General features: G+C 53.6%; 1 protein-coding gene across 1 annotated transcript in view; it reads left to right on the top strand.

Annotated features, from left to right (window-relative positions):
• Cacna2d4 (calcium voltage-gated channel auxiliary subunit alpha2delta 4) overlaps window positions 1–8,536 on the top strand; it is a 104,277-nt gene extending 95,741 nt beyond the window's left edge. The window contains exons 30-38 of the mRNA XM_076855282.1: window positions 1,561–1,631; window positions 2,043–2,118; window positions 2,634–2,686; window positions 2,933–2,985; window positions 3,295–3,315; window positions 5,754–5,871; window positions 7,280–7,392; window positions 7,576–7,658; window positions 8,432–8,536. Of these exons, the coding sequence (XP_076711397.1) occupies window positions 1,561–1,631; window positions 2,043–2,118; window positions 2,634–2,686; window positions 2,933–2,985; window positions 3,295–3,315; window positions 5,754–5,871; window positions 7,280–7,392; window positions 7,576–7,658; window positions 8,432–8,536 (693 nt within the window). The remainder of the gene's footprint in view (window positions 1–1,560; window positions 1,632–2,042; window positions 2,119–2,633; window positions 2,687–2,932; window positions 2,986–3,294; window positions 3,316–5,753; window positions 5,872–7,279; window positions 7,393–7,575; window positions 7,659–8,431) is intronic.
• The last annotated feature ends 3,666 nt before the right edge of the window (window positions 8,537–12,202 follow it).

Genomic DNA, 12,202 nt, shown 5'->3' with positions numbered 1-12,202 from the left:
GAGGTTGTCATCCAATATGGCAGCAGCAACTCCTATTTGGAAGAGAATCTCTCAGCTGAGCTGGTGCACAGGAGCCCTGCATTCCCACTGACCTTTGTTTCCAATTAATCTTGTTCCTTAAGAAGGGTTACCGGAGGCTCCCCAGCTATGCAGCGCAGGCCCTACATGGGTTCCTGGACAATACTGGCTCTCCTTGAGGTCAGCCAGGCCGGAGCCCCCCCATCTGTGCCAGGGTGGAGTTTCCTGGTATCGGAAGCCATAATACCTGTCACTGTTCTAGGTGTTTCATAGAGTGGGCTGGCTATGGAGGAAATTCCACAGAAGCAGGGACTCTAGGTGTGAGGGGGGATCCTGCCACAGCCTGGCCTGCTCTCCTCTTCACTTCTCGCCTCTCCTTCAGTTGACCTGGTTTTCTCCTCCAAGCCATCTCCTGTCACCTCCAGCCAAAGTGTGACCCCATGGAAGTGCTCCCCTCACAAAGGCCTGGGAAGGCCAGCCAGGCCCATGAGCCAAGAAAGCACTCTGCCAAGAACCTGAGGTGGCCATGGGCTCAGGCTCCCACCTCCCTTCCCTGCCCAAGTTCCACACTATGCCCAGGTACCAGGCACTGTGGGGAACTGAGAGACATGCACCCTGACCCCAAACAGTTTTCCATGCAATGGAGGCCTAAGACGACCGGATATACCCCAGGCAGGGTGACAACAGAACTAGGACATGCAGCCACACATTGCTGAAGTGCTTCTCAGAGGAGGAAGAGAAGGAAAGTTCCTTGAAAAGAGGACCGAGAAAGGGTAATTGAGGCAGAGACAACGGCCCACTGGGCACACCCACGTTCATGTAATGACAGCTGCCACTCACTGTGAGCCACCGTATGGCACACATTATTCCCAGTCTAAACCTGAATTCCAATCCAATCCAAGGCCAGCCACCAAGCTCTTTCCACCCCGCCATGCTGAGAAGAGCAGAATCCAGAGGCCAGAGAAGGCTGGAGCCAGGCACTGGGGGTGGGTTTGGAGGGCAGGGGCAGGCCTGGCTTCTCAGCTAAAGCCCCGGGGCTTTGCTGCCCTGGGGGGTGCTGCGGGGCCACCGTCATGGGTGCCCCCCAGACACGGTGGATTGTGAAAGGAGAGAGGGAGAGGAGAGGGGAGGATCCCTCCCTCCCTTCTTTCCTTCCTAGATAATGGAGAGTGTGACAAAACCCAGGTTGTGTCTGAGCAGACTGTTCTGGCAGCACACTGGGGACTGGGAGAGGGCACAGTCAGGGTAGAGGGGGCAGCTCAGAGAGGACCAGGGTCAGGGTAGGCTGTGTCTATGGAGTCCAGAAATGAATGACAAGCTGGATCCAGTGGCACATGCCTGTAATCCCAGCAGCTTGGGAGGCTGAGGCAAGAGGATCCTGAGTTCAAAGCCAGCCTCAGCATTAGCGATGCACTAAGCAATTCAGTGAGGCCCTGTCTCTAAATAAATAAAATACAAACTAGGGCTGGGAATGTGGCTCAGTGGGCTTGCTCATCTGCTTGCTCTCTTTCTCTCCTCTCTCTCTCTCTCTCTCCCTCACAGACGGGAAGATTTCTGGGGGAGGTGGACGGCGCTGTCATGACCCAGCTGCTCAACATGGGGATGTTCAACCAGTAAGTGGGGCAAAGAGCTGACAGTCAGCAAACCAGCCAGATCTCGGCATCTGAGCTCCAAAAACCTCAATGACAGCTCCAAAGAGTCCCAGAAGGAATCTTTCAGGATCCAGGGGCTCAACATGAGGCAGAGAGGGGGATATGGCCACGTGGACATTCCTAGGAGGGACCCTCCAGCCCCAGCTCAGCACTAGAGGGAAAGCCACGGGCTGCTCTTTTCTTGAAGCCATTTAAAGTGCAAAAGCAGCGTTTCAGAACGTGCCCAGTCCGTGTCTGCTGTCCTAACTCAGGCACCGTCATGAATCCTGGTGAACGCAAGCTCTTCTACCAAGCCCATCCCACCCCACCCCCAGGAGGGGCAGGGCATGGCAGGGGTTCTTGGCCTCAGTCCACCTTGGTTCTGATCTTCAGGGTGACTATGTATGACTACCAGGCCATGTGCAAGCTTCCGGATCACCACCACAGCGCAGCCCAGCCCCTGCTCAGCGTGAGTGACCTTCTCTCCCCCACGTGTACATCCTCTGCCTTGTCCTCCAAAGAGGTCACCTGGACACTGTTCCCACCCAGCTACAGGCCATCAGGCCCCAGGGCTGACTCTTTCCCCCCACCCCTTTTGGTACCAGGGATTGGACCCAGGGGTCCTTACCCACTGAGCTACATCCCCAGCCTTTTTTATATATTTTATTTAGAGACAGGGTCTGTCCCCCACCTCAGTGCCCAGTGCTCCACAAAAATCTTCAGGGATCCTTGGTGAACGAGCCCATCAGGGTGAGAACTTGACCTTATGGAAGGCTACTTCTAACCCTGCCAGAGATGTCTGACCCACAAAAGGCACTGCCCACATAAGTCAGCTTTGGGATGCTTCCTCTGCAAGGACGGGGGGGTGACGGTCAGGAGGGTGCTGGGACAGCCGCCCATCTGGTCCAAGGGCAGCTGAGAGGAGCAAGTGCTCTCCCCTTGGACCTGCTGCAAAAGGTGTGTCCTTTCTCTCCCCGACTCCAGCCAATCTCTGCCCTCCTGATGGCGACCAAGTGGCTGATGAGTGAGCTCTTGCTGTGAGTGGGGCTTGAGGTGGGGGCTGGGAGAGGCCTTCATGTGGGTGTAGCTCAGGAGGGAACCCTTTGAGCAAGAGGCTGCTGAGGAGGTGAAGGAGGGTGGGGCCCCGGTATGTATGTGTGCATGGCATCCCTCACTAAGGCTGCTCCTAGCAGGACCTCTGCTCACCCAGAGAGCTCCAGGCCTCTCAGGGACCAGGAGGGGAGGGCGGGTAGGTCCCCAAGACTCAGTTTTGTGCCTGGCAGGCTCCTGCTGGAGTGGAGTGCCTGGGGCTCCTGGCATGACCGAGTGGCAGAGGGTGAGTACCGGGACAGGACGGCGCAGCAGGTGGGTTTTGGTCAGCTCATTGGACACCTTTGGCCGTGGGTGGGTGAGAGGGCGCGGCTCTAAGGCATGCGTCCGTCATTCATCATTTCATCTTGCCTGGCCTTCTCTCATCATCTCCCCTCACCCCTGGGTCCCTCACCTCTCTGTGTGACATCACATCATCTTGGGACACCACCCCTCCATGTGACATCATCACCACCCTGTGACATCCTGCCTTCATGTGACGTCATGCCATGTGCTGTGCCATGTCCACCCTGTGCCGGGCCCACACCCCGGGCAGCCAAAACCGTCTTCCATCATTGTAAGTAGCATCATCTGGGCAGATCCTGGCGGCCACTTGGGCTGGGGAGCTGAGAAGGGCCTGCCCTCAACCCTACACCCCAGGAACCATCCCAAGAAGGGCTGAGTGCTCTTCATCCTGGGACACCCCTGACTCGGGGACCCCAAGTCCCTCATCCAGTTGCAGGCACCATTCCTGGGGACCCAGATCTCATCCCACAGAGCATGGTCCTGCCGCAGGGAACGTAAGAGGCTCCAGGAGGAGAAGAGGGTGTGGTCCATTGGTCCTGACCGAGTGCAGCTGGGCGGCCACCAGGTCTCCCCAGGCACTCCAGCCCAGGGTCCATCAGCCCTCGGCAGTGCTCTGGGGTCCAGAGAGTGGTCCCCAGGAGGCCCTGAGGATGACACCCTTCCCATGACCTTGGGTCTGAGGACCGAGTCCCCTGGAGGCAGAGGCTTGTGAGAGGGTCCTGACAGAGAGGAAGAGCTTCTCTCACCTGGTTTGAGGCTCGCTCTCCACGGCCCAGGAGGGGAGGTCCCCAGCTTGAATGTGAGAGCAGACAGATGTGCTGCCCCTCGGGGGCTCAGAGCTCCCCCGACCACACCAGGCCACCTCCTGTTAGCAGGATTCGCTCCACTTGTCCATGTTAAAAGGACCTTTTCCATGGGGCTCTGGAACTTCCCTGTTGCCTGGGCAGCTCCTCAGCCCGGCCCGTCTTTTTCTCAACTTTAAGCTTCATGATAAGGAACAATGTCCATGGCTGTCCTCTCTCTGGTTTGCTCCTCCCTCTGCCTTTCCTGCTGCCCCCTGGGGCTGGCTGCCTTTGGCCCAGGAGATGACCTCTGACCTGGGGTCACATTTCCACGTTTCCCTGCCATGTTTCCAGGCCACTTTAGGAGGCCCCAGGCACACTCATAACAGGACTGCTCTGGGGACAGTCACTTGACATTGGTGACAGGAGCCAGGAACCATGTACCACAGCCCATTTAGAAACGACTCCCTCTTCTCATTATGGGGTGGGGACGCAACCTCTGTCATCTGGCAAGCTGAGGACCGTCCCTTCCTTTGCTTGCTCAGAGCTTCACTTCTTCAGGACAGCTTTTCCTGGAGCCCAAGGCCCCAGCCAGGAGTAATGTGACCTTGGAGAAGCCGCCCAGTCCTATTATTGTTGTAGCTGTGAGCAGTGTTATCACTGACACGATTCACCCACCAAAGTGGCTCAGGTGACAGGCAGACAGGCCCAGCGCTGAGTCAGCACCCCGCAGGAGGAGAAGAGTCAGGTCCGGAGACTTCCAGGGCCACCCAGCTCCCTCCTTGGAGGGTCAGCTCGGGAAGGAGCCGGAACGGATGTTTCTGTCCCTGAGGACTCTTCTCCTTGCCGACTGGCCTTGCCTCTTGGCTTCAAAGTCTGGAGGGAACTTCTGGGTCCAGGAGTTAGGGAGACCAATGGCCCTCCTGCTAACCCTCAGTAGGAGCCCCTGTCCCAGCTCCACCTGTGTCCACCCACCTGCCCTACCTATTTCACCCCTAGTCTGAGAAGCAAAGGAAATGCCTGTGATGGAGAAATAGGAGTGCTGCTTCCAGCCCTGGGCCTGCGCAGGCCTGCTCTGCTCTCCGCTCCTCTGCAGGAGCTGCCTGGTCTCCAGGGCCCCTGTCTTGTCTCAGTGAACTAAGGGGCTTCACACTCACCTGATATCCACCAAGGAGCCCCAATATCCAGGAGCTGGGCCTCCAGGCTCAGGTGGCCTTGGGTGCAGAGATCTGTCCCTCCCTTCACTGCTCAGTAGCAGGAGCTGGGGCCTGGTGGCAGGGGTGGGCCGGCAGGGCCTGGCCTGTGTAGGAGCTGCCCTTGCATGGCTACCTGAGAGTTGGACACAGGTGTGTCCACAAGTGGGAGGTCAGATCTCAGAATGAAGGGACCACAATCCACCCACCAAGCCACCCCTCCTGCTTTGCCTCGCCTCATGAAGGAGGGTGGGGCCCCGGGTGTGTGTGGCATCCCCTCACTAAGGCTGCTCCTAGTAGGACCTCTGCTCACCCAGGGCCCTCCAGCAGGGACGAGGGAGGGTGCCTGGAGGAGAGAGGATGCAAGAACAAGGGTGCACCAGGTCCCTCTCAGGAACCTTTGAGATGGGGCACTTCCCACCCCCAGCTTATGATGAGGATGTAGGCTTCCAAAGAGAGAATATGGCTTCCTCAAGGTCAGGAGCTAGTGTGACATTCATACTGGAGACTCACGGTCCCCGGCACCCAGGCTGCTTCAGTTATTCTCTGTTCTCCCACCTCCCGGCTCCTGCACAGTCCCGAGACCTTTCTAACCAGAGAGCATCTGCAAGGGACCAGGAGTAGGGGGCTCACTGTGGATGAAGTGTTGAGGCCTCTGCAGCCACCCATGAGGTGCTAAGGCCCTCAGGAGGCTGTGGGGCCCTTCCTCACAGAGGCACCTCTGTCCACTGCAGCCCACAAGCATAAGAAGCAGGAGCTGCTGCATCCCTGCGACACAGAGTACCCCGTGTTTGTGCACCAGACAGCCATCCAGGAGACCAACGGCATCATCGAGTGTGGGGCTTGCCAGAAGTAAGACCCCCTGGGCAGCTTGACCTGTCCCCAGCTCCCACTCCTGGCAAGATAGCCCCCAGCCTGAGGCCCCACAGCCAGGATTCCACAGCCTCCCTCAGTGACCTCTGCAATCTTTATCCCTTACGCTGAGGCACAGGTCAGCCCACAGCGGGGCCATGCACTCAACGCCACAGATCTGGAAAAGAAGCAACAAATAAACCTAGGTCTGCCCTAGAATATGTCTTGCACAGAGAAGAGGGTCCTAGACCGGCCTTCCCACTGCTGTCCCTGTCTGTGGTCTGTCCTACCCCCAGGCCAGTGCCTCCGGGTAGGAGCCCCTCAGTCTTGCTCCAGGGTCAAGACCCCTAGATCCCACCAGTCCTGACCCAAGAAGGCACGGAGGCCACCAGAAGGGTGGGTTTTCTGTTCCCAAACCTCAGAGGACCCCCCCACACACCCCCAGGGAGTTCTGCCCTGGGCCGGAGGAATGGCCTCCTCCAGGCTGTGAAAGCTAGACTTCCTGTTCCCCAGGGGACAGTCAGACCCAAGCTAACTATTGTAGTGTAAAGCCTCGTATGTTGGCCTCTGACAAATTCAGTTTCCATCTCTTCCTACTACGTAATGTTAGGCAAGATTTTGACCACACAAAGCAGTTTTCTTGGAACAATTTCTGTTTTGTGCATTTGTCTCAAAGCCTTGCTGTAAGGACGGAGTCGATGGAGATGTGTAAAGCAAGTGCTTTCCAGTAGACAGACTTGAGTTTAAAACTGGCTCTGCTACACCCTCGCTGTGAAACCTTGGGAAAATCACTTCTCCTAGGCTCCATTTTGTCCTCTACCACACAGGGCCATACCAACCTCACAGAGTGCTGTGAAGGCTAAGCGTATACATATGGTGTATACGCATATACAAACAAATGTGTCTGTATGACATCACTCGGCCCCTAGGAAACGCTCAGTGAATGGCAGTTGTCCTTGTTATGTAACACCCTGGACCTTGTGCCCACCTGGCTTTCCCAGTCATTCCCCTGTCCTCAGACCTCCTGAGCTGTGCGGTGGCATTGTGCCACCTAGTGGCCCATCCTTGCACTGCACTTCCCCATACACCCCAAGCAAGCGTAGCCCTACAGCCCAATCTGCTCAGGGGCATCCTAGTGTCCCTGCAAACATTAACAACTCCTTCCTCACCTTCTCCATCTTCTAGAAAAGAACAGATGTAACTTTGAAAGCTGTGGTAAAGTCAGTCAGTAGGGCTGGGTCATTGGTCCCGGGCTATTCCGCCCAGGATCCAATGTGCATTTCTGCCCCTTCCCCTGTGCCCCTGCTTTCACACTCCGAGCCTCCAGTTCTCTCCTCAAAGACCTTCTCATAGTGGCTGCCATGCCAGCCTGGGGAAGCCCTTGACCTCTGCCCCCTCTTTGCTGCAGGATATTTGTGATGCAGCAGATTCCCAAGACCAACCTGCTCCTGCTGGTGACAGATCCCACCTGTGACTGCAGTGTCTTCCCACCAGTAATGCAGAAGGCCACAGAAGTCAAATATATCCTTCCCATCCTCCAGGATACATGGGATGGGGAGGGTGGGCTCAGATGTCACTGAGGGCTCAGATTTTGAGGGCTGAGGCCAGCCTTCCTTCCTCCCCTATCCTTGGAAGCTGGGCCCACCAGGGGCAGGTTCTTCTAGGGGTTCAGAGCGGTTGACCTTGACCTTGTGAGTTCTATACATAATGCCTCTGTCAAGTGTGAAAGGATGCGCTCTCAGAAGCCCCGCCGGAGACCAGATTCCTGCCATGCCTTTCATCCAGAGGTGCGAGGCTGGGTGGGCTGTGGCATGGGTCTTGGTCTTTGTCCCACATTCTCTGCCAAGTGTGTGTGCCCTTGTAGATGCCAGCATATCTGGACGCTGATGAATACAACCGTACACGTGCATCTCACTGGGAAGTGTTCATACCTGTGCATTCATATTTATATCATGTGAAATGGGGATACAACAAGGGGTCTTTGTACAGTTCCTGGCACAGAACTCCTAAAACCCCTGTAACTTCCTGGGTGACATGAGTGAGAAGGACATCTTTTGTTACAACACTTGGCCTAAGTCCCTGTGTTCCTGACACAATGCTTCTAAGACCTTTGGAATAAGAGAGATTTGTGTTCTAATGAGATGACTGGTGTCTGGGACCCCTAGGTCCAGCATGGGGCCTGGTCACCAGAAAGACCAAAGCATATTAGAGAGTTGGGACTTCAGCCGCATCCCCTGACTTCTGGGCAAGGGATGGGGATTGGAGATGGAGTTGCCACCAGTGGCCAATGACTTCATTGATTATGCTACATAAGGAACCCACCATGAAACCCCTAAGCAACAGGGTTGGGAGACCTGATCTCAGCTTCCAGTGAGTGTGCAGCCTCTGCTTTTCCCCTGAAAGGTCTAAGAAAGATGGCAGCTTTACTTTCTGAAACTTCCTTCTCTCTCAGGATTTGACCCCCTTTAGTCCCAGAGACCCCTGCCCATCCTTGCCCCTCTGCATGGGAAGGTGCCTCTGCTGTAGATACCGCCCTTTCATCTCTGCTCTGGGTTCACAGGAGAACGCTCAGGACTGTGGCGGCGCCTCGGACACATCAGCCTGGCTCCCCCTGCTCCTGCTGCCTCTGGGTGCCTGGGTGCTGCCACCTCGGCTTCTGCGGTGACACTGACTGCAAGGGGATCCTTCTAGAGACATTCTAAGAAGTTAGCCTCTGGTATGGGATGCAGTTCACTAAAGCTGGGTTACCTCCCGGGCCTGTGCTCATCCTGGGCTAATGGTCCCTGCTTCCAGAGATTGCTGGAAGAAGAAGAGAACAAAGCCCCAGACGCCATTTTCCAAAGACCCTCCAGGGTGCCTGTTACCGTTCACCCAGGCTCTGTGGGCATCCTGCTGTGCTTGTCTCTTCTCTTCGGGAGTCCAGCATGAGCGGACTTAGACCAAGACAAAAGAGTTAGTTCCACCTATTCTGCAGATCAGACCTGTTTCTAATGAAGCAGGCTGATCTTCAGAACCCACAAACCTACAGATGCTGAGCAGGAGGAGCCGAGTGAGGTCAAGGGCAGGGAGGAGACTGAGGCAAGAGCATGCCTGGCTGAAATAGGAGGATGGAGCATTTCCTAGATGATGCTGCTGGTGTGTGTGTGTGTGTGTGTGTGTGTGTGTGTGTGTGGAGAGAGAGAGAGAGAGAGAGAGAGAGAGAGAGAGAGAGAGAGAGAGAGAGAGAAATAGTAAAAAGAAAGTCCAAGAACAGGATAGGAATATGTATCATATGTATCAAACAGTCTTCAGACTGTTGCTGCTGAAGAATTTCTGAAAAATGTGTTTGCTTGTTTGTTTCTTTTTAAAAATTCCTAGCTAAAGGAAATTTTGCATCTAATAAAAAGTCAGGCTGGATGCAGAGCCACATGCCTGTAATCCTAGCGGCTTGGGAGGATGAGGCAGGAGGATTACAAACTCGAGACCAAACTCAGCAACTTAGCAAGGCCCTAAAGACTCAGAGAGACTCGGCCTCAAAATAAAACATTTAAAAAGGGGTTGGGGATGTGACTCTGTGGTAAAGCGCCCCTGTATTCAATTCCAGGTACAAATAAAGTAAAATAAAACAGGCTGAGCTCTGCAGCTGCTGCATGGGACAGTGATGTACTTGCAGGGGTGGAGGCAGGAATTGGGGCCACCAAACTGAGGTCTCAGTGTGACCCACAGACCTTCACAGAGGCATGGTGAGATATCTCCTGAGCATCAACTCCAGACTCCCCATGAGGTCCAGGTCCTGGTCATGGGCATCTGCTGGCCAGGGATCTAAAAATAAAATTACTTGATTTTGTCCCAAATCCTTGAAGGTGGAACTTTGGGGAACATTTCAGTGTACAAAGCAGAGTCCACTGATAAGGCAGCTGCATCTGGAAACACCCCTCACACACAGTTATACACACATCTCCCCAGGGTCCCGACATCTTGGAGCTTCCTCTACTGAATCCCAAGAGGCAGCAGACTTTGTTGTTATTGTTTTAATATTTTTTAGTTGTAAATGGACACAATACTTTTATTTATTTACTTTTATGTGGTGATGAGGATTAAACCCAGTGCCCCATATGTGTAAGGCAAGTGCTCTGCTGCTGAGCCACAACCCCAGTCCAAGGCAGCAGACTTTGTTGTAGGAGCAATAATACGAGCAGAACCCATGTAGAAATTCTGGGGTGCCTCAGATCCTTGAAGTTAAAACAATCTCAGATGAGAAGGCCCGTCCCAGCCCCACAAGAATTGGTGTGGCTTACACACAGGAACTCAGAGGTCACTTCTTCCCTATCCTCCACAACCCTCAACTGACCCAGTTCCCCAACAGCAAACAGCTCCAATTTCCCTCTAAGGCAGGCCAACTCCATATGTTCATTAGAACATTTGAAAGTGCCTTACATTATAGACTGTCACAGTGTTACTCTGTCATTTAAGTCTCACACCAATCCTGTGAGGAAGGGATCAATTTCCCATTTACAGCTAAAGACACTGACGTTTGCAGAAGACAGTTTAAGTGGCAGGAAAGTATTAGCAATGGTTACGATTTACATGTACCAGGAAAATAACATGCATTTACTCATTTACTCCTTGCAGCAACCCTTTGAAGTTGGTAATATGTTTACCCCATCTTATAGACGAGGAACTGGGGTTTAGAGAGCTGAAAACTGGCTCCAAATTATTGGAAGATCAAATGTAATACACTCATGTAATTTGCCTAAAATTGCCTAGGCAGTTAACTATGATTACCAACTACGTTTTTCTTGGAGGTGGGGACAAAGAAATTACATCCTGGAAACCAGGAATAATGGTCAAAGGTCATAGGTGCCCACCTGGCCCATGTGGGCTAGGAACAGCAGGGAGCCCTCTCCCCCACCCATGGTGATGCCATAGCTGAGTGCCTCCCTACATCATGAAGACCTAACTGTGGCAGGCGTGGCAGGATGAGCATCTCCTGACTTCTGTGCCAGCCACTCCCTGCTGTGGCCCATGACCACAGACACCGCCTCCAGCCTCTCTCCAGGAGTGTTGTCCAGTGCTGTCTTCAGAAGGGCTTGTCTTCCCACCCAACCAGGGAAAGTATTTTCAGGCAAATCTATCACCTATCTTGGCAACAGAGTAAAAACCGCAAGCAGAAGGAGTGCTGGCCTTCCTCGGGGTCCCTCATCCCTATACAGCCAAGGGTGGCCTGTGAGATCTGGAACCCTCTCCCAACCCGTGAAATAATTTCTGATTAACCAGCACTGCTCTTCTATAGACGCCTCTGAAGGTCAGGGATATTCTTCCTCTTTCCACATTTAACAGAACCATGAAGGGACAGAAGGTGGCAGTCTGGCTCACACAGCAGAACCGTCAACTTGACTTCAGAGGAGCAAAGTTGGCACCTCAGTCATTTAATAAACAGGGGTACAAAATCTTGGCATCTCTTGTCAGTGCTGTGCACCTTTGTTCGGCTGAGAAGAGCTCAAGGCTGCTGTCAGACTCCCCTTCCTCAGTACCACAAATACACTGACTACTAAATCCACCTAACAAGTGTGTGTGTGTGTGTGTGTGTGTGTGTGTGTGTTTAATAACAGGGCTTTCAATAAAACACTTCAACAACCACTTTGTGATGCCAAGTGCAGTTTTGACTCGGGAAGGTTAAGGGAGTGGCATATCTTTAGGTCAAGAAAATTCTAGCACTATGTATGCATGTACGGACATATAAGTATGGGGGTGGCCGGGGCTCAAAGACCACAAAAGGAAGGATTGGAGCAAGGGTTTGGCAGAATCACCGTGGGGAATGAATGTTAACACTAAGAGCAGCAGCATCTCAGTGAAGGATGCAAAGGATACATCATCAGTTCTCTTGAAAGGTGAGAAAACAGAGGCTAGGGAGGTAAAGACTTCTTGCCCACGTGACATGGCAAATGGCAGAACAGGGACTAAGCCTGCCACTGTTTATCCCTAGGCTAGCATGAAGGGGCAATGGCAGAGTACAGTCCAAAGCTACTTGAGCATGCAGTCTAATTCCCAGTCCCATGATTCCCACTCCCAGATCCAGAAGATGCCAAGCAGCAGCAAAGAATAAACCAGACTAGCCTTGTTTTCAAGTCAAACAGTTGAGGACAGAAAGCTCAGAAGGTCAAGTGCTAACATGTTTTTGCTCACACATAAGTTAGGGCAAGAAAAAGAAGAAGGGGGCAGGGTGTGGTGAAAAAGTTTCTCATGAAAATTGAACAGATATCAGTAGAGGAAAGGGACCAGGGAGGGATAAGGGCTTGTAAAGGGAAAATATCAGGTAACAATATTGGCTAAATTCCAGCTCTATGTCTGC

Source organism: Callospermophilus lateralis, chromosome 4 (genome assembly GCF_048772815.1).
Source record: "Callospermophilus lateralis isolate mCalLat2 chromosome 4, mCalLat2.hap1, whole genome shotgun sequence".
Taxonomy (NCBI): Eukaryota; Metazoa; Chordata; class Mammalia; order Rodentia; family Sciuridae; genus Callospermophilus; species Callospermophilus lateralis.
The sequence above is the reverse complement of the archived record's forward strand: the minus strand, read 5'-3'. Positions and strand labels throughout refer to the sequence as shown.